This window comes from Pseudorasbora parva, chromosome 9, assembly GCF_024679245.1.
Source record: "Pseudorasbora parva isolate DD20220531a chromosome 9, ASM2467924v1, whole genome shotgun sequence".
In the NCBI taxonomy this organism is placed as follows: domain Eukaryota; kingdom Metazoa; phylum Chordata; class Actinopteri; order Cypriniformes; family Gobionidae; genus Pseudorasbora; species Pseudorasbora parva.
In genome coordinates, this window is record NC_090180.1 from 796,772 (window position 1) to 815,000 (window position 18,229).

The 18,229-nt window shown below is 40.2% G+C and overlaps 1 protein-coding gene across 4 annotated transcripts in view; it reads right to left on the reverse strand.

Annotated features, from left to right (window-relative positions):
* Nucleotides 1-18,229, reverse strand: part of smg7 (SMG7 nonsense mediated mRNA decay factor) — a 35,965-nt gene that overhangs the window by 13,055 nt on the left and 4,681 nt on the right. For 2 of the 4 annotated variants that reach the window (XM_067453460.1, XM_067453462.1), the window contains exons 2-14: nucleotides 15,894-15,925; nucleotides 15,533-15,650; nucleotides 15,319-15,451; nucleotides 10,072-10,243; nucleotides 8,377-8,448; nucleotides 8,142-8,292; nucleotides 7,897-8,032; nucleotides 5,487-5,649; nucleotides 3,702-3,858; nucleotides 3,382-3,452; nucleotides 2,129-2,189; nucleotides 1,900-2,040; nucleotides 201-606 (exon numbers count right to left, since the gene is read on the reverse strand). In XM_067453460.1, the coding sequence (XP_067309561.1) occupies nucleotides 201-606; nucleotides 1,900-2,040; nucleotides 2,129-2,189; nucleotides 3,382-3,452; nucleotides 3,702-3,858; nucleotides 5,487-5,649; nucleotides 7,897-8,032; nucleotides 8,142-8,292; nucleotides 8,377-8,448; nucleotides 10,072-10,243; nucleotides 15,319-15,451; nucleotides 15,533-15,650; nucleotides 15,894-15,925 (1,813 nt within the window). The remainder of the gene's footprint in view (nucleotides 1-200; nucleotides 607-1,899; nucleotides 2,041-2,128; nucleotides 2,190-3,381; nucleotides 3,453-3,701; nucleotides 3,859-5,486; nucleotides 5,650-7,896; nucleotides 8,033-8,141; nucleotides 8,293-8,376; nucleotides 8,449-10,071; nucleotides 10,244-15,318; nucleotides 15,452-15,532; nucleotides 15,651-15,893; nucleotides 15,926-18,229) is intronic. The other 2 variants (XM_067453463.1, XM_067453461.1) reach the window with 1 other exon arrangement.

Consider the following 18,229-nt stretch of genomic DNA (forward strand, 5'->3'; position numbering starts at 1 on the left):
ATGACCTTAATATCCTAATGATTTTTGGCATAAAAGAAAAATGGATCATTTTGACCCTTATGATGTAAAAAAAAATATCTTATGTGGTTTTACTGATCTAGTAAATGCATCTTGATTTAAGAATTGTTATATTTAGACTGGAAACGAGACAAAAACACTAAATAAGAGAAGCGTTTTTTTGCCGTGTGGTTCTCCCTTACCTGTTTCCCAGCATCCGTTGTTTTCTCATGGCTGTTTTTCTTCACCTCACTCTTTCTTTTGCCCTCTTTCTTCTGCTCGTTCTTTCCTTGCAGTCCATTTCCTTTGGTGAATCCGGCTCTGTCCTTCCCAGAATCCCTCTGGAGCTGGTTCCGGCTGGGTTCTCTGGGTTTGATGTTCTCCTTGAAGGTGACCACGGGCCTTTCGCTGCCATCCAGGCCGCAGTTCTGGCTCTTCCCGGCCGAGAGCACCGACTTCAGGCCCTGTGTGCTGTCATTGGGGCTCTGTTCTCCATTAGAGGACTCCTGTAGGACCGGCGGGTCTTTCTCCTGCGGCTCTTCCACCGCCAGCTCAGGGATATCCGTTACGAACAGCAGAAGCCCATCACTTATGCGACACTGGAGCAACCTGTGGATACCAAAGGCAAAAACTACTTTTTTTTTGTACATGCATATAAAAATAATTAAAAATTGACAGAAATATAAATCAGTCATCTTTATTTATATCTTGCTTCTCCAACGGCGATTGTGTCAGAGCAGCTTCAGTGTTAAACAGGACAATACTGCAGCAGAATTAGATTGGGCTGTACAGTCGTTCTGGAGTAAACAGTGATGTTATCAGCTTATTTTAATTTATCATAGAGAGACAATGATGGCAGATCAGGATTATAGTTTATAGAATTAAAGAAGACCTAATTCATTAATTTTATTTGTATATTTAGTTGAATAACTTGGATCATAATGTGAGTGTCCCCAACTGAGCAAGCCAAGCCAAAGGCGACCACAGGAGCCCAAACTCCATCAGGGCATCCTAGAGAGAGACCTAATGAGGCTCCAGCTCCCGTGGGGAAGACATGTTCACTTCAGTTCACTGCGGGATCGTTTGTAAACTAATCTCCAGTCGATGCTGGATTTGGATCCGACAGGAATGGTGCAGCACACCGATGTGAGTAAAACGTGTTTTGATATGTAATAGTACTGCATTGTTATAGATCGTTTTGCTAATGTGTCCTCCCCCTATTGGGCGGTGTCATGTTTCACATTACAACATTAATTACTTTATAATCAAAATCTTTTCTAATCTTGACAAAATGCATATCGTCGAAAAGTTCAGAGTCTCAAGGTTCCTGATTTGGGAACTGTTGTGTGATGGAAGTGATAGGAGAGATCATTTAGGTGCGTTGGACAGAAATTTACAGTGAGTGGAATGTGGATGACACCCGGTGGATGTTTTTGGTACAACGCCGAAACAAAATCGCATGGGGACATTTTTTAAGATTTCAAACTTCAAATTCAGAACACAATTTGGTTAGACATACAGCTTTGATTTTATCGTAATTTTAGAGTATTTTTGTGTAAAATATATATTTTATATAAAAGAAATAATATTTAGTACAGAATTTCATTTCATAACTTTCATAACTTTTTCATACTTTCATATTTTGAATTGCTTTCACTTTAGCAATTATCTGCTGAGTGTTTTCTTTAAAAAAAAGAGGTTTATATTCCAATGCATTCTTGAATTACAGCCATTTAAGTTTGGATTTCATGTCTATTCTTAAAAGGTTATGGGTTGAAAAAAATCAGCAGCAACATTTTTATATTTGAATACATATTTTACAGCTAGAAGAACAGACTAAATGAAGGCACCAAACTTCAGGAAAGGCCAAATGAGTGAATAATGAGTGAAATGACGGCTCACCGCGGTTGGTTGTCAGCCACCCATTTGCCCAGGCTGATGAGTCTCTGGTGTCGGGCATTAACTAACAGGCTCTCTTTGCCAACCACAACACTCTGATGCCCTTTAGAGAAGTCCAGCATCCTGGAATCAGTGAACAACAACCTTAAGAGAACAAATACAGCTAAAAGAGTCATGCGTGTAGAATAAGAGTCAAAACAAGGACAGGGCTCAGTTTAGCATGAAGGTTTACCGCAGGGTGGGGCGAAGGGCCAGAAAGCCTTGCAGCTCGAACTCCTCAGGCAGTGGAACAACTGAGAAACAAACAATCATTCCCATTAGCACAGAGAGTCGTTCAACAGCTTACAAACCCGATTCCAAAAAAGTTGGGACACTACAAATTGTGGATGAAAACAGATTGCAGTGATGTGGAAGTTTCAAATTTCAATATTTTACTCAGGATACAACATAGATGACATCAAATTTTTAAACTGAGAAAATTTATCATTTTAAAGGGAAAATAAGTTGACTTTAAATTATGGCAAATCTTAGTAAAGTTGTGCCAAGGCCATGTTTCCCCCTGTGTGTCATCCCCTCTTCTTTTTATATCAGTCTGCAAAAGTCTGGGGACTGAGGAGACGAGCTGCTCAAGTTTAGGAATAGGAATGTTGTCCCATTCTTGTCTAATACAGGCTTCTAGCTGCTCAACTGTCTTAGGTCTTCTTTATCGCATCTTCCTCTTTATGATGCACCAAATGTTTTCTAATGGTGAAAGATCTGGACTGCATACATGACATTTCAAATTGTCTCACTTTAAACATTTGATGTTTTCTATTTTCTATTGTGAAAAAAATATTAGCTTATGAGATTTGTGAATCATTGCATTCAATCAAATCAACTTTATTTCTATCGCTCTTCTCCAACGCTGATTGTGTCAGAGCAGCTTCAGTGTTAAACAGGACAATACTGCAGCAGAATTAGATTTGGCTGTACAGTCGTTCTGGAGGAAACAGTGATGTTATCAGCTTATTTTAATTTATCACAGAGAGACAATGTTGGCAGATCAGTATTATAGTTTATAGAATTAAAGAAGACCTAATTAATTAATTTTATTAGTAAATTTAGTTGAATAACCCTGATCATAATGTGAGTGTCCCCAACTGAGCAAGCCAAGCCAAAGGCGACCAAAGGAGCCCAAACTCCATCAGGGCATGATGGAGAAAAATAAACCTTAGAGAAACCAGACTCAGTTCTCCTCTGGCCTATTCACACACAGTGGGGGATTATTATTCTGGACACCGCACAGCTCAGAGGTCAGATTAGAGCGGGATATTCAAAATTTCCGGGTGTCACGCAAGACACAAGTTTATTTAGGATGGCGCAATTACACAAGAGTATGATTTTTTTAATTCCTTTTTTGTTCACAATTTGTACAGCGTCCCAACTTTTTTGGAATCGGGTTTATATTTAATAAGCAGATTTAAGAGTGTGTTGCAGCACTCATACCTGACACATTCGACACATCCTCCTCCTTCGGCTGAAAGCTGTTCAGAATGGACACCAGCCACGGCCAGATGCTGTGAGATCACAAAGATGTGTCGTTTTAACAACATTCAGTGCCTCAAAACCATTTCAGATGTCATCATGAAAACAAAACACATGGGTACTGTAGCTGGGATTATGCATGGATTAAAGAGACTGAATCAGCCTTTTAAGAAACTACAGTTCCCTCCCAAATGCAAACATATTCAAAACGCTAAATCTACTGAAATGAAAGCTACAGCATTTAGCCTTATGGTGGAAGGAAACTAGGAAGCCTCTCTTACTACTGTCGCTTGTCCAGTGCACTTTCATTAAACACCGTGGGTCGCAGCCTCAGCCAGTCCAGACACACTTTGATGGCCGGAAGCGGACACTCGCCCATGATCTCCTCTCGGCTCTTATTGAGCAAAGCTCGGCTTAGCATCACTCCCAGGAAAGACACTGGGGAAACACAAGCCAATTACAACACTGCATTAACTATTGGGGAGACACGTTTTATTTGGAGGATCTACCAGCACTATCAATTAGATTTCAACACACTCGAAACGGTTTCAAGGCTAGAAACGGTTCACTCTAAACCTCAGGTAATTTTGGGTTACTCTGCTCCATATCTCAGTGTTTACAATAGAACAACAATAATCATAGGGCTGAAGATTTCACACTATATGTTTATAAGGTCAATTTTAAAAAGCAAAAAAAATTGGTATTATGCAGGTCAGTAAGATCCTTTTTTAACAGTAACATCACATATTAAGCAACAACTGTTTTTACCATTGACAATAGTTTGATAATGTTTCTTGAGCACCAAATCAATACATCAGATTTATTTCAGGAGGATCATATGACACAGAGAACTGGAGTAATGGCTGGAATACATTACGGGTTAAAATATATTTAAATAGAAAACAGTTCATTGAATTATAGCAATATTACTATAGCAGAGAGCAGTGGCGCTTTTTGTTTACAAGTGCGGTTACTAATAATATTACAGGTTTATTGTGAATTAAACAGTGATGCTCTGAGCTTGAATTGATATGCAGAAAGAATTAACTTCTATTAACAACATAAATGTGCAAAAAACCCTTTAAAAAAGGGAAAATGTAAATCTTCTGCTCTTATTAAATATGCCGTTGTTCTTCTGTAGGCTCACAATGAACTGACCCACAGCTCCAGCGATTATTAAAGGATCTTTACATGCTTTCTGGGTCATTCAGCCACAATCTGAAGAAAAGTTTGGAGTTCAACAAAAAAAGTTCTGGAACCCATAGATGTTTCAGTGTTTCTCATGGTTTCCACAAAACACTGCAAAAAAATGCTCTTCTTATTTAGTTTTTTCTTTTCTTGTTTCCAGTCCAAATATCTAAATATTCTTAAATCAAGATGCATTTACTAGATCAGTAAAACAGCATAAGATACTTTTGCTTGTTTGCTGAGGAAATTTTTTAAATAAAGTGAGTTTTTGCTTAAAACAGGCAAAATGATCTGCCAATGGGAGGGCTATTTTGAGCCTTGTTAGCGATATTAACTAGCCATTTAAGAGCTTGTACCCAAACCATTTAAAACTAAGGAGGCCATTTGTCCTCCAATTACAAACAAGCTCCTCGGCGGCGCGTTTGCGGGACTTGTGTTTCGCGCTGTAGAGGATTTTAAAAAGTGACATGAGTGGAAGTGCCGGGACGGTGTGTGTGTGTGAGAGAGAGCGGGAGCACGGCTTGCAAAATAATCTTATTTCTGTTTGGGACGGAAACAAGAAACAAGATTTCAATCAGAAATAAGATTATTTTTCTCACCCCATTGGCAGATCATTTTGCCTGTTTTAAGCAAAAACTCTCTTCATTTAGATTTTATTTTCAACAAAACAAGAAAAAATATCTTATGTGGTTTCACTGATCTAGTAAATGCATCTTGATTTAAGAATTGTTAGATATTTAGACTGGAAACAAGACAAAATGACTGAGTAAGAAGAGCATTTTTTGCAGTAAGCACATCTTACCAATTCCAAAAGTTTGAAATTGTGTTTAAAGTATAATGCGTAAGCCCAGGGTTTGAAAGCAGTGGTAAGGACATACTGAAGAGGCCAAGGAGTTGTATCCAGCTGATCTGCTCGTCCGAGCTGTAGCTGTGCTCATCCGGCTCATTGCTGAAGTCTCTGAGATGGTGCAGCTCAAACAGGTTTATCACCGTGATATGCACCAGCTGCTGCGAGCTGAAGGCCTTCTGCAGAATCAGCCTCTGTGGAGCACACCAGAGCATTAGGAGAGCAAGAGAATGAGATGAAGTGCTATAGCTGGAGCACACCAGAGCATTAGGAGAGCAAGAGAATGAGATGAAGTGCTATAGCTGGAGCACACCAGAGCATTAGGAGAGCAAGAGAATGAGATGAAGTGCTATAGCTGCAGCACACCAGAGCATTAGGAGAGCAAGAGGATGAGATGAAGTGCTATAGCTGGAGCACACCAGAGCATTAGGAGAGCAAGAGAATGAGATGAAGTGCTATAGCTGGAGCACATCAGAGCATTAGGAGAGCAAGAGGATGAGATGAAGTGCTATAGCTGGAGCACACCAGAGCATTAGGAGAGCAAGAGGATGAGATGAAGTGCTATAGCTGGAGCACACCAGAGCATTAGGAGAGCAAGAGAATGAGATGAAGTGCTATAGCTGGAGCACACCAGAGCATTAGGAGAGCAAGAGGATGAGATGAAGTGCTATAGCTGGAGCACACCAGAGCATTAGGAGAGCAAGAGAATGAGATGAAGTGCTATAGCTGCAGCACACCAGAGCATTAGGAGAGCAAGAGAATGAGATGAAGTGCTATAGCTGGAGCACACCAGAGCATTAGGAGAGCAAGAGGATGAGATGAAGTGCTATAGCTGGAGCACACCAGAGCATTAGGAGAGCAAGAGAATGAGATGAAGTGCTATAGCTGGAGCACACCAGAGCATTAGGAGAGCAAGAGAATGAGATGAAGTGCTATAGCTGGAGCACACCAGAGCATTAGGAGAGCAAGAGAATGAGATGAAGTGCTATAGCTGCAGCACACCAGAGCATTAGGAGAGCAAGAGAATGAGATGAAGTGCTATAGCTGGAGCACACCAGAGCATTAGGAGAGCAAGAGGATGAGATGAAGTGCTATAGCTGCAGCACATCAGAGCATTAGGAGAGCAAGAGAATGAGATGAAGTGCTATAGCTGGAGCACACCAGAGCATTAGGAGAGCAAGAGAATGAGATGAAGTGCTATAGCTGGAGCACACCAGAGCATTAGGAGAGCAAGAGAATGAGATGAAGTGCTATAGCTGGAGCACACCAGAGCATTAGGAGAGCAAGAGGATGAGATGAAGTGCTATAGCTGGAGCACATCAGAGCATTAGGAGAGCAAGAGAATGAGATGAAGTGCTATAGCTGGAGCACACCAGAGCATTAGGAGAGCAAGAGAATGAGATGAAGTGCTATAGCTGGAGCACACCAGAGCATTAGGAGAGCAAGAGAATGAGATGAAGTGCTATAGCTGGAGCACACCAGAGCATTAGGAGAGCAAGAGGATGAGATGAAGTGCTATAGCTGGAGCACATCAGAGCATTAGGAGAGCAAGAGAATGAGATGAAGTGCTATAGCTGGAGCACACCAGAGCATTAGGAGAGCAAGAGAATGAGATGAAGTGCTATAGCTGGAGCACACCAGAGCATTAGGAGAGCAAGAGAATGAGATGAAGTGCTATAGCTGGAGCACACCAGAGCATTAGGAGAGCAAGAGGATGAGATGAAGTGCTATAGCTGGAGCACACCAGAGCATTAGGAGAGCAAGAGGATGAGATGAAGTGCTATAGCTGGAGCACATCAGAGCATTAGGAGAGCAAGAGGATGAGATGAAGTGCTATAGCTGGAGCACACCAGAGCATTAGGAGAGCAAGAGAATGAGATGAAGTGCTATATCTGGAGCACACCAGAGCATTAGGAGAGCAAGAGGATGAGATGAAGTGCTATAGCTGGAGCACACCAGAGCATTAGGAGAGCAAGAGGATGAGATGAAGTGCTATAGCTGGAGCACACCAGAGCATTAGGAGAGCAAGAGGATGAGATGAAGTGCTATAGCTGGAGCACATCAGAGCATTAGGAGAGCAAGAGGATGAGATGAAGTGCTATAGCTGGAGCACACCAGAGCATTAGGAGAGCAAGAGAATGAGATGAAGTGCTATAGCTGGAGCACATCAGAGCATTAGGAGAGCAAGAGAATGAGATGAAGTGCTATAGCTGGAGCACACCAGAGCATTAGGAGAGCAAGAGAATGAGATGAAGTGCTATAGCTGGAGCACACCAGAGCATTAGGAGAGCAAGAGAATGAGATGAAGTGCTATAGCTGGAGCACATCAGAGCATTAGGAGAGCAAGAGAATGAGATGAAGTGCTATAGCTGGAGCACACCAGAGCATTAGGAGAGCAAGAGAATGAGATGAAGTGCTATATCTGAGGGCTTTAACTGCACCTGGAACTGCTCCTCTAGTTTCTCTCTCAGGGTGTTCAGCTTATCCAGGCTTTTGCAGAGATAAACATGGCCGTGGAACTTGATGAAGGCCTTGATGAAATCAGACACGCTCCATTTGGTTTTGACCTCATCGCGGCTGTGGGTTAAAGAGACAATAGAGAATGAAGCACTAGATTCATACTTGTGTATGATAATGCAAGCAAAATATTATGATAAAGTCTGCAAGCCGTCAAAGGCATCCTGACCTCTCGAGGGCCTTGGAAAGAGCTTTCTGTAGGTTGGTGGAGGCTGCAGGAAATGGGAATTTGACAGCAATGCTCCTGCAGTAGTAGAAGATGGTGGTAAGGTGGTCCCCTTTGGAGGAGGCCAATATGGCCAGCTGATTGTACGGTTGACCTTAGAGCAGAGGGAGAAACGTGTTGAATTAAGCTGCTTTAATTGCCAGTGTTTGAGAATGTGAAAACACGAGAGAATACCAACCGTTTGAGGGAACAAGCTGAGCTGCGTGTCTGTAGTACGACTCCGCCTGGCTGGTTTGGTTCCGATAACGCGCTGTGGGATAAATAAACCACAACAAATGAACCCTCCAGTAGTTAATATACCAAGCATCTAGGGCTGCCACTAACGACTATTCTTATATTGATTAATCTACCGACTAATTTATCGATTGCTCGGTTAATCTACCGACTAATTTATCGATTGCTCGGTTAATCTATCGACTAATTTATAGTTTAATCAATGAATCTGTCTACTAATGCTTCGATTAATTTATTATGTAATTTATCTATTGCTCGCTTAATCAGGTGACAAATTTATCACAGTCGATTAATCCATCGGCTAATTAAAATTAATAACTAATTTATCAATTACTCAATTTTTCATCTGATTTATCGAATAATCTAGACTATTTTTACTCTTATCGATGAATCCATTGGCTAATTTAACGACTAATTGATTACGCAATCGGCTAATTTATCAATTGCTCGATTGACCGGGCGACTAATTTATCGTATAGTCGATTAATCTATTGACTATATTAGATAAATCTAGCGGCTGATTGTCGTATAGCCGATTAATCTATTGACTAATTTATCAATTACTCTATTAATCTGCCAGCTAATTTATCGCTTAATCTATCGGTTAATCTATCTACTAATTACCTGGTTAATCTATTATCCTATCGACTAAATTATTGGTTAATCGATCACCCAAATTACCGATTAATCTATCGACTGATTTATCGATTAATCACTTAATCTGCCGATTAATTTGTCACTTGATCAATTAATCTATCGGCTAATTTATCGGTTAATTTATTAATCTATCGAGTAATTTATTGGCTAATTGGCAAAACTATCAACTACTCGATTAATCTATCGACTAATTTATCTCAATCTGTGTTTACCTGAATACTCGCCAGGACGTGCATTCTTACTTATTTTTGATCATTTTAACCCAATAATCCATGAAACTGACGAGGCGACCTGTCTGAGGGAAAGGCGTGTCTTCAGGTCAGAGTCCGGCTGCACTACTTTATTTTCTAACGCAAACTTTTCTGTTGTTATTGTTGAACAGTGGAAGCAGAGCTCACACACACACACACGTTTGTTTTTGAGACATATGGGGACATTCCATAGGCATAATGGTTTTTATACTGTACAAGCCATATTTTCTATCCCCTTACACTGCCCCTAAACCTACCCATCACACTCACACACACACACACACACACACACACACACACACACACACAGAATTGTGCATTTTAACATTCTCAAAACAAAAAACTCCTCCTGTGTGATTTATAAGCCTTTTGTAAAGTGGGGCCATGGGTAATGTCCTCATATTTCACCCTCTCCTGTAATACCTGTGTCATACCCATGGCATTATACACATTTGAGTCCTGAAATGTCACAAAAATATGCCCACACACACACACACTTCCTCCCTCCTGCTGTCACTCATCCACGCAAATTAAGAAATACTGCTTTTATTACAGTGCTGTCATTTTTAAACTACCGCTACTAATAACATTTCATCCCCAACTTACCCAGTCGACTAAAAATAGACGTTGCCTAATTATCAGCGTTGATTGTATCGACCAATCGCGACAGGCCTACAAGCATCCAAATATGTCCCATGTATAAAAGCAGGAGAGCTATAGAGCTTGCTCACCGATGTCTCCGAGGTGGACGAGGCAGTGCTGGCAGATGTAGGAGCAGGAGCTGGGCTGGGGCTTCACTATGGCGCTGGTGCTGCTCTGTTTATTGCTGATGATGCCAAGCTGAGATGATTTCACACGGCAGGGCAAGTCCACATTAAACACCGTGCACAACTCCTGCAACAACTGAGAACACACACACACATTTATCATTACACATAATAACTGCGAGACAGAACTAGTTTCAACCAGAATCTGCTTAAAGGACAACTCCGGTGGCAGCGCTGCATTTGAACCGATTTGAACGCAGAAATGACGGGAAGCTTCCCAACATCACTTCAGTCGCGTCGCAAAGTGGATCTCCACGGTCACTGCTGTCAGGACTTCACCAAATCATACCAAAGAAGTGTGTTTCTGACGGAGCGGTCCCAGCGATAAAGGTTCGGTCCTGCTTTGGAAGCAGCCGGTGAGTTAAACTGCTTCAGATGTCTGTGCTGTCGGCTATCGTCGCGTGAGGAAACATCAGTAAACGACACGATCGCGTGCTTCGTCATTCAAATGCGCTAACGGACTCCATTGTTGTTCTGTATAACACTAGTCTGACTCTGACGTGCAAAACCGTTTTGCTTGCTACTGCTAAGGTCTAGTCACATACAATAGTCCATAAACCGAATCATGTCCTCATAAACTGCGCATAAAGACACACAAAGGCCCCTAAATACAGTACATACCACAGAGACGGACATCCTGATGTTGATGTTGTCCTGATGATTCTCCTGTTCAGTTTATTTCAGCCTCATATTTGATTGTGGATCATTATCTGTATTAGCTGAGATAGATGGGTTTCTCCACGCTTGAGGACGTCACCGCTTTGTGCACATTCCTCATTCTTTAGCTCCGCCCACACGATACGCCTCCAGGCACTCGTTTTTTCCCGAAAGACTCGGTACAGCCCATATTTCTTTTATAAATATAATAAAACTAAAGACTTTTCGGAGATATGAAGGATGCAATACTACTCTATAGGTACTCAAGATTGACATGAGATTGACTGAAACTGAGTATTTCACCCCCCCTTTAACATTCTATTTGGATTTGTATAGTAAACCTTAAAAGTTAAGAAGTGAATATTTTATATTTTATTTGTAATGCTTTCAGTTCCAATATTCTTAGATCTTTTTAACACATTCAAGACCATTCGCAGAAACCACAAAAGAAGTCCGCAGATTCCGTGTGGCCCTGCCCTTAGACAAGCGTTATAAGCTGATCTGCTTTTAGAGATAAATCTCTTGGCATTATATTTTCATGAAAACGCATCCCAGAGAACGATCTACTCGCTAACCATCGGTTAATCACCCCCAGGGGCATTTCTCACCGGAGTCGTCCTTTAACAATGAGCACTGTACAATAACACGGATTACTTGTGTTTATTTATGATTTGACGCTGCATTTGCAGAAATGGCTATATTCATGGTAAAGCATTTCAATAAAAAACAATTATGATACAATGTGATTATGACACAAACTCAGTCATAAGGGTCAATGTTGAGATGTGTAGATGATCTGAAAGCTGAATTAATAATCTCTCCATTGATGTATGGTTTGTTACAGGGTATCTGCAGGTTTCACCAAGTCAAATTTAAGACTTTTTAAGACCTTTTTAAGACCATTATGAATAAAATTTAAGACCTATATCACGCAATAAAAAACATGCATAGGAAACGCAGAATCACTCAATTACTTAAACTTATATTATTTAATTTATTTAAATTGAACAAAGTATTAGTAAACTTATTATTCATTGCTCAATCCCACCAGGATAAGTGGGTTATATATATATTATATATATATATATAATTTTTGACCAAAATTAGTTTATTTTGTGGTGGTCACTTCCATAAATTTGCAAACATTTTTATTTTATTTTTATAATTAGGATGCAACATTAACCATATTATTATGTTAGATGCACAATAGTCACACATGGCAATAAAACTGACAAAATGCATGAATCTTGTTTGGTAGGCCTATTACAAAAACAAAAAGGCTGGTCCAGAGGTGTGCTATCTGTCTTTAATAACACGATCGCTTGGGGTGGGAAATATGACCAACATCTTAAAAGTAAACCACAGCAATCATTGCTTAATATAAGTAAAAAGTTTTCAAGTAATTACGTAATCAAGTAATCGGTCAGTAATAAAATATATACTTATAAACAAATGACAATAGGAAAAATAAATACAACATAAAGATGCATATCTACAAAGAGGAACACCCACCCGTTTTTAGAAATAGGGCTTATTCAACTTCTTTAGACATTTAGATATGTGGGCAAATGCATTTGTCTCAGCGCATGCATTGTTTTAGTTCGGCAGGGTCGCCGCTAGCTTAGCTTAAAATGCATTTCCCCACATATCTAAATGTAGCAAAGTAGAATAAGCCCTATTTCTAAAAAAGTTGGAGTGTTCCTTTAAGTGTAAGTGCCATTTTCCCCGTTTGTGTTGTTGTTAGGCTATATTAGTTTGCTTTCACTTTGAGAACTTACTAATGCCCAGATCAAGTACTTACTGACACGTCCCAAACTTTTTAACTCAAATCAGGATATAGACATATGCATAATCTGTATATTTGATCGTTCAAGAGTACGTTAACGTAAGGCTAATGAGCCTAGAAATAACACATTCAATACACTCGCGCGAGCGCTGACAGGCAGCAAACACACACAGCCTGACATCGGAGTTCGCCGTTCACATCACTGTTATTAACTATTTTAGTGCAATTTTATTTGGTCATTAAGCAAGATGGTGAGAAAGATTTGCCTTCGCGTTCACGATCGCGGAACTACAAGAACCGTCACTCAGCTGAAGAATAAAATCTGTTTTATGCGTCTGTGGGATACGATCAGAAAGAGGCTCGTGCCAATAACACGAAAGCTGATTGGCTGCAATATAAGTGGCATGCTTGTCTGATTTGTAGTTGTAATAGAGCGAACAATAGTTGGTCTAGCGAAAGAAAGAACTACAAACACCACGGAAAAAACACACACACACGTGCGCGCATGCTGCGGGAGGCGAGAGCATTTCAATGAGGTAGCGTTACATGGACGTAGGAAAATTAAGACCTGTTTAACCTGTTAAGCTGATTTCTAAATTTTGAAAAAATCCTAAGAAATGTATACTCAGACTAAAACAAATACAGTTTGTTAATCCTTTGCACTAAAAGCATAATTATGGTCTCATTTGAAAGCAGACACCTGGCAGTTTACTGTAAAGTCAAAATGATAATATTTTTTATAATAAAAAAAGCTATAATAAGCTTCAAAGTTTTGTAAAGTTATTAGAAATTTATTTGTATGATATATCTTTATGAAAATAAAATTGAAGTGGGCCTTGGAGAAATCTAGAAATGCACTACAGCTAAAGCCACAAGTCTGACCATGTTATATTTCAGATCTGAAGATGATCAGTCTAAAACTCTGCATTTTATTAAACGTTTTACAAGATCGTTTCATGTGATTTTATTTTGAGATATCGCTGAAATATCAACTGATGTTTATTGCCATGTCTTCTCAGCTTTCAGTCGCTGTATTGCCTCTATTGTTTAGAGGTGCAAACTGCCCCATTCAGTTTGTCTCCCCGGCATTCACACTTCTGCGGACTGGTTATGGCTCCAATTATTATTCTTTTGTCTGCATTATAATTACTAACGATTCTCTATTCAAACTGTTCTATTCAAACCTCATTTCTAAATCAAACCTCTCACTTTACCCTCACTGAGACTCTATTGAATGCATTTCGTCCAAATAAGCATTTCAGTAGTTTTACATTTAGAAAATGTTCATAAAAATAAAGTATTTACTCAGTGGCAGGTGCATCTAGGGCAAGCTAGCATGTTAGCTTAGCACACCAGCAAAACAACAATTTATACGATTAAAATCATGTTTTATTCGAAACTTGCTTCATATCACTTTATATTTTATATGTAGAGTGTTTTATATAACAATATGTGATCTCATATAGCTTCGGGTCAAAAAATCTGACAGAAAATATACAATGCTAAAAGCTATGTGGAATAGCATTGCATTATAAATATCATCTATTATGAAACCACCCAACATGGCATAAAGAACACAGACCAACCATATATTGCCGCGATTGTGTGTTTATTGTCTTAAAACGTGTTTATCTGCATAAAATAGCGATCTAACGATCCCAGGGAGCTGTGTGGATATGGATATGTCCATATGTCAGATACTTCCTGAATGTCACATGGTGTGTCTGTTCTTCATGTGTTCCCCATGGGGTGAATTTTCAGTAGTACAGCTTTCCAGCGCCCTCCGGCTGCCAGAATGAATTGAAAACACAGCATATCACAGCCTACTGCTCTCATAATCATACATCCGCGGATTTTGGATAAAGATTGAATAAATAATACTTCTCTGTATAGAAATTTGACTCAAACGTGTGAGAATCTATCAATATTTCTCCACATCTGCACACTTTTGAAGTAAAAGCCCTGAGGGAAGTTGTTTTGTCGAGTGTCTTCATGACGACCAAGGAGGATTTTTTTATGAATGGGAGCAAATGACGCGCATATTACAATCAAAAGGTAGCGACGCCCAAGATCATATTCATAACTCCTGGAACATATTAACACATTACGGTCACTATAAGACTTTGAGAATAAAACAGAGGTAAAAAAATTAAACTTTAGTCTTAGATCTTTTTAATGATGTATAGTTTGTCAAGGTAATTACTTACATCTGATAGTAATTTTGAGCTAATTTAAACAAAGAGACCTTCAGTGCGTCCTCGTCCTCGTGACGGTTATCAGGTTAACATTATTTAAGACCTAGAACGCAATGCTTCCGCGAATTTAAGACTTTTTAAGGCCTTATATTTTGATTTTGAAATTTAATACTTTTAAGACTTTTTAAGACTCCGCGGGGACCCTGTTGTTAGGATAGGACAATATTTGAAAATCTGGAATCTGAGGGTGCAAAAACATCTAAATATTGAGAAAATCTCCTTTAAAGTTGTCCAAATGAAGTCCTTAGCGATGCATATTACTACTAATAATACATTTATGATATGAACATGTGCTAAATATCTTCATGGAGCATGATCTTAATATCCTAATGATTTTTGGCATGGAAGAAAAGTGTATAATTGTGACCCTTATAGTGTATTGTTGGCCACAGATATCGCCGTGATGAGAGTATGGCTGCTGAAGAGGGTCAGGTGTGTGGTTTTAATGCTCACCTGCGTGTAGAATCCACTAGCTGCCTCGAGGAACAGCGAGAGATTGGCCTGCACTTCACTGCGATTGGGGTTGGCCCTGTTCTTGGCTTGGCTCTGTAGTGTCGTTATTTGATTTTTAAAAGCATGGTTCCAGCTGAAACAAAAGCATTTGGAGATGACAACTCAGACAGAGCCTGCCAATGGGTATGCAATGCATTATCAGAGTCATTCTTACAGATCTTGCTCCACTTTCTTGTCCAGGGCGTACTCCAGATCTGTGACCAGCATTTTCTGGTACAAGTCCTGAAGAGCCTGCCTAGATGTCCAGACCTCCGCCGCGCCGAGCTTAGAATCTGCAGGACATGTGGAGAGGAACATGCTAAAAACATGCTAATCAGCTCATTTGGAGAAGACCTGCATGCCCTAGCAACCACATCCAAGGCCATGGTTACCAAAGTGGCAGCGATGACAAACACAAAATACAGACTCAAACATCAAAATAATGTGTGCAACGTATGACCATTAGAATATCATTTTAAAGATGACAAACACATCAAAATAGCATGCTAAGAAAGAAAGACAGTAAATGTACATACCCGTCATGTCAGCCTTCAGGGCCTCTGCCTGCCTGCTCAAAACAAGAAGAGGAGGCGATGGTTTGAGAGAGAACCATTGGGAACCAGCACAGCACTGCAGTTCAGCTTTAATGTCATACATTCACAAACTCAAGGCCATTCGGCAGCTGATTTGTATTTTAGCGGACCGATGAGCACAGCTCAAGTGATGACACACAGCACCACCGAGGCGACGCCATGGGTCTGATTGACATAGAAATGGCCAATAACTATAACTCTGGCTGATTCTGTGTTGTATTCAGCGATCGCGGAATCACGGAAACCTGGAAGGACTGATATAGAGTCGTGTTGATCCTTCATATCTCACAAGAGTCTTTAGTTTATCATATTTATAAAAGACAGACACACTGAACCGATTCTTTCAGAAAACAGCCGAGCTCGAGGAGGCAGAGCTAAAGACACACACACACAGTCCTAAACCTACCCATCACACACACAGCCCCTAAACCTACCCATCACACACACACACACACTGGCCCTAAACCTACCCATCACACACACACACACACACACACAGGCCCTAAACCTACCCATCACACACACACACACACTGGCCCTAAACCTACCCATCACACACACACTGGCCCTAAACCTACCCATCACACACTGGCCCTAAACCTACCCATCTCACACACACACACACACACAGTCCTAAACCTACCCATCACACACACAGCCCCTAAACCTACCCATCACACACACACACACACTGGCCCTAAACCTACCCATCACACACACACACACACTGGCCCTAAACCTACCCATCACACACACACACACACACACACACACACACACACACACACAGGCCCTAAACCTACCCATCACACACACACACACACACTGGCCCTAAACCTACCCATCACACACACACACACACACACACACACACACACACACACACACTGGCCCTAAACCTAACCATCACACTAGGGGTGGGCGATATAGCCTCAAAATTATATCACGATATTTCAGGAATATCTGCGACATTTTATATGATATTTATGACGATATAGCAAAAAATATATGGAACAACAAAGTTTAATTGGTTATTGCAGCTGGTAGGCAGCAGCATTTATTAGTGCAAATAAAATTAAAGGCAGTGTTTATCCTTTTCCAATGAGCTAATGTCATTGATGAGAGAATATTTAATTCAAAGTGTAAATCTACAGTCATAAGGTACAAGTTACTAGTGTTTCCACTGGAAACCTTTAAAAAAAATTTATATATAACATTTAGTTTAGCAATAACTAAAGTAATTTATGTCATGGTCTGTCTGAATATTCAATTCTGATTGGGAAGGTGTACAATAGCAGAGGTAATTCCAAGTTAGATAAAATTCCATTCTGTGTTCATGAGCTGTTTTCATTATGAAGCGCGCGCGTACACACACACACACACACACACAGACACACACAGACACACACACAGACACACACACAGACACACACACAGACACACACACAGACAGACCGCGCTGCAGATTCAGGAGCACAGAAGCTAGTTATCAACGCCGCCCTGCGGCTTTTATCAACAAAATAGCTAGGGCTGTACTAGAATATTCGAATATTCGTTCGGTGAGGTGGCATTCGATTTTCAGTTTTGAGATTCGAATATTCTTTTTTTTCTTTTACACGTACTTCCGTCGCGGACTCATTCTCACTCATGCTTGAACCACCCGTTGGCGAACGTAGTGACTTATTTCATCTCATACTGAATAGGTTCAAAATGCCCAAGACCTCAGCTGTTTGGGGGCACTTTAAATTAAGTGAGGATGACAAGACAAAGGTAGTGTGTCAAATATGCGATTTGAAACTGGCCTACCACAACAGCACCACAAGCTTGAAAAATCACCTGAGTTCTGTAAGTAGCACGCGGCAAAAAAAAAAAAAAAAAAACTGCTTTTAAGCGCTTAATTTGCTATGATAAAAAGGCTAATTGCAAATATGACACTATTTAAAAGCATACAGCAGCACAGGCTAATAATAATTTGTTTATAGGTACATCCACAGGTGTGGCAGCCATCAACATGCTCAACAAAACCCAAACCTTCACAGCAGACCGTTAACAGAGAAAAGAAAGAGAGAGATAACAGATGCCATAGTAGAGTTTGCCGCTCGCTACGGATATGAGGCCCGTTAATGTAGTTGAATTAGTGAAGATAATGGAGCCAGAATACACTACACTGTGTTTGGTATCACTTGTGCACTGTCCGTTTTCGGAGCATAAAGCTGCCCGTGTAATGCGTACCAGAAACTGTTCTATTTAAAAGATTATTAAATGTTTATTAATATTTA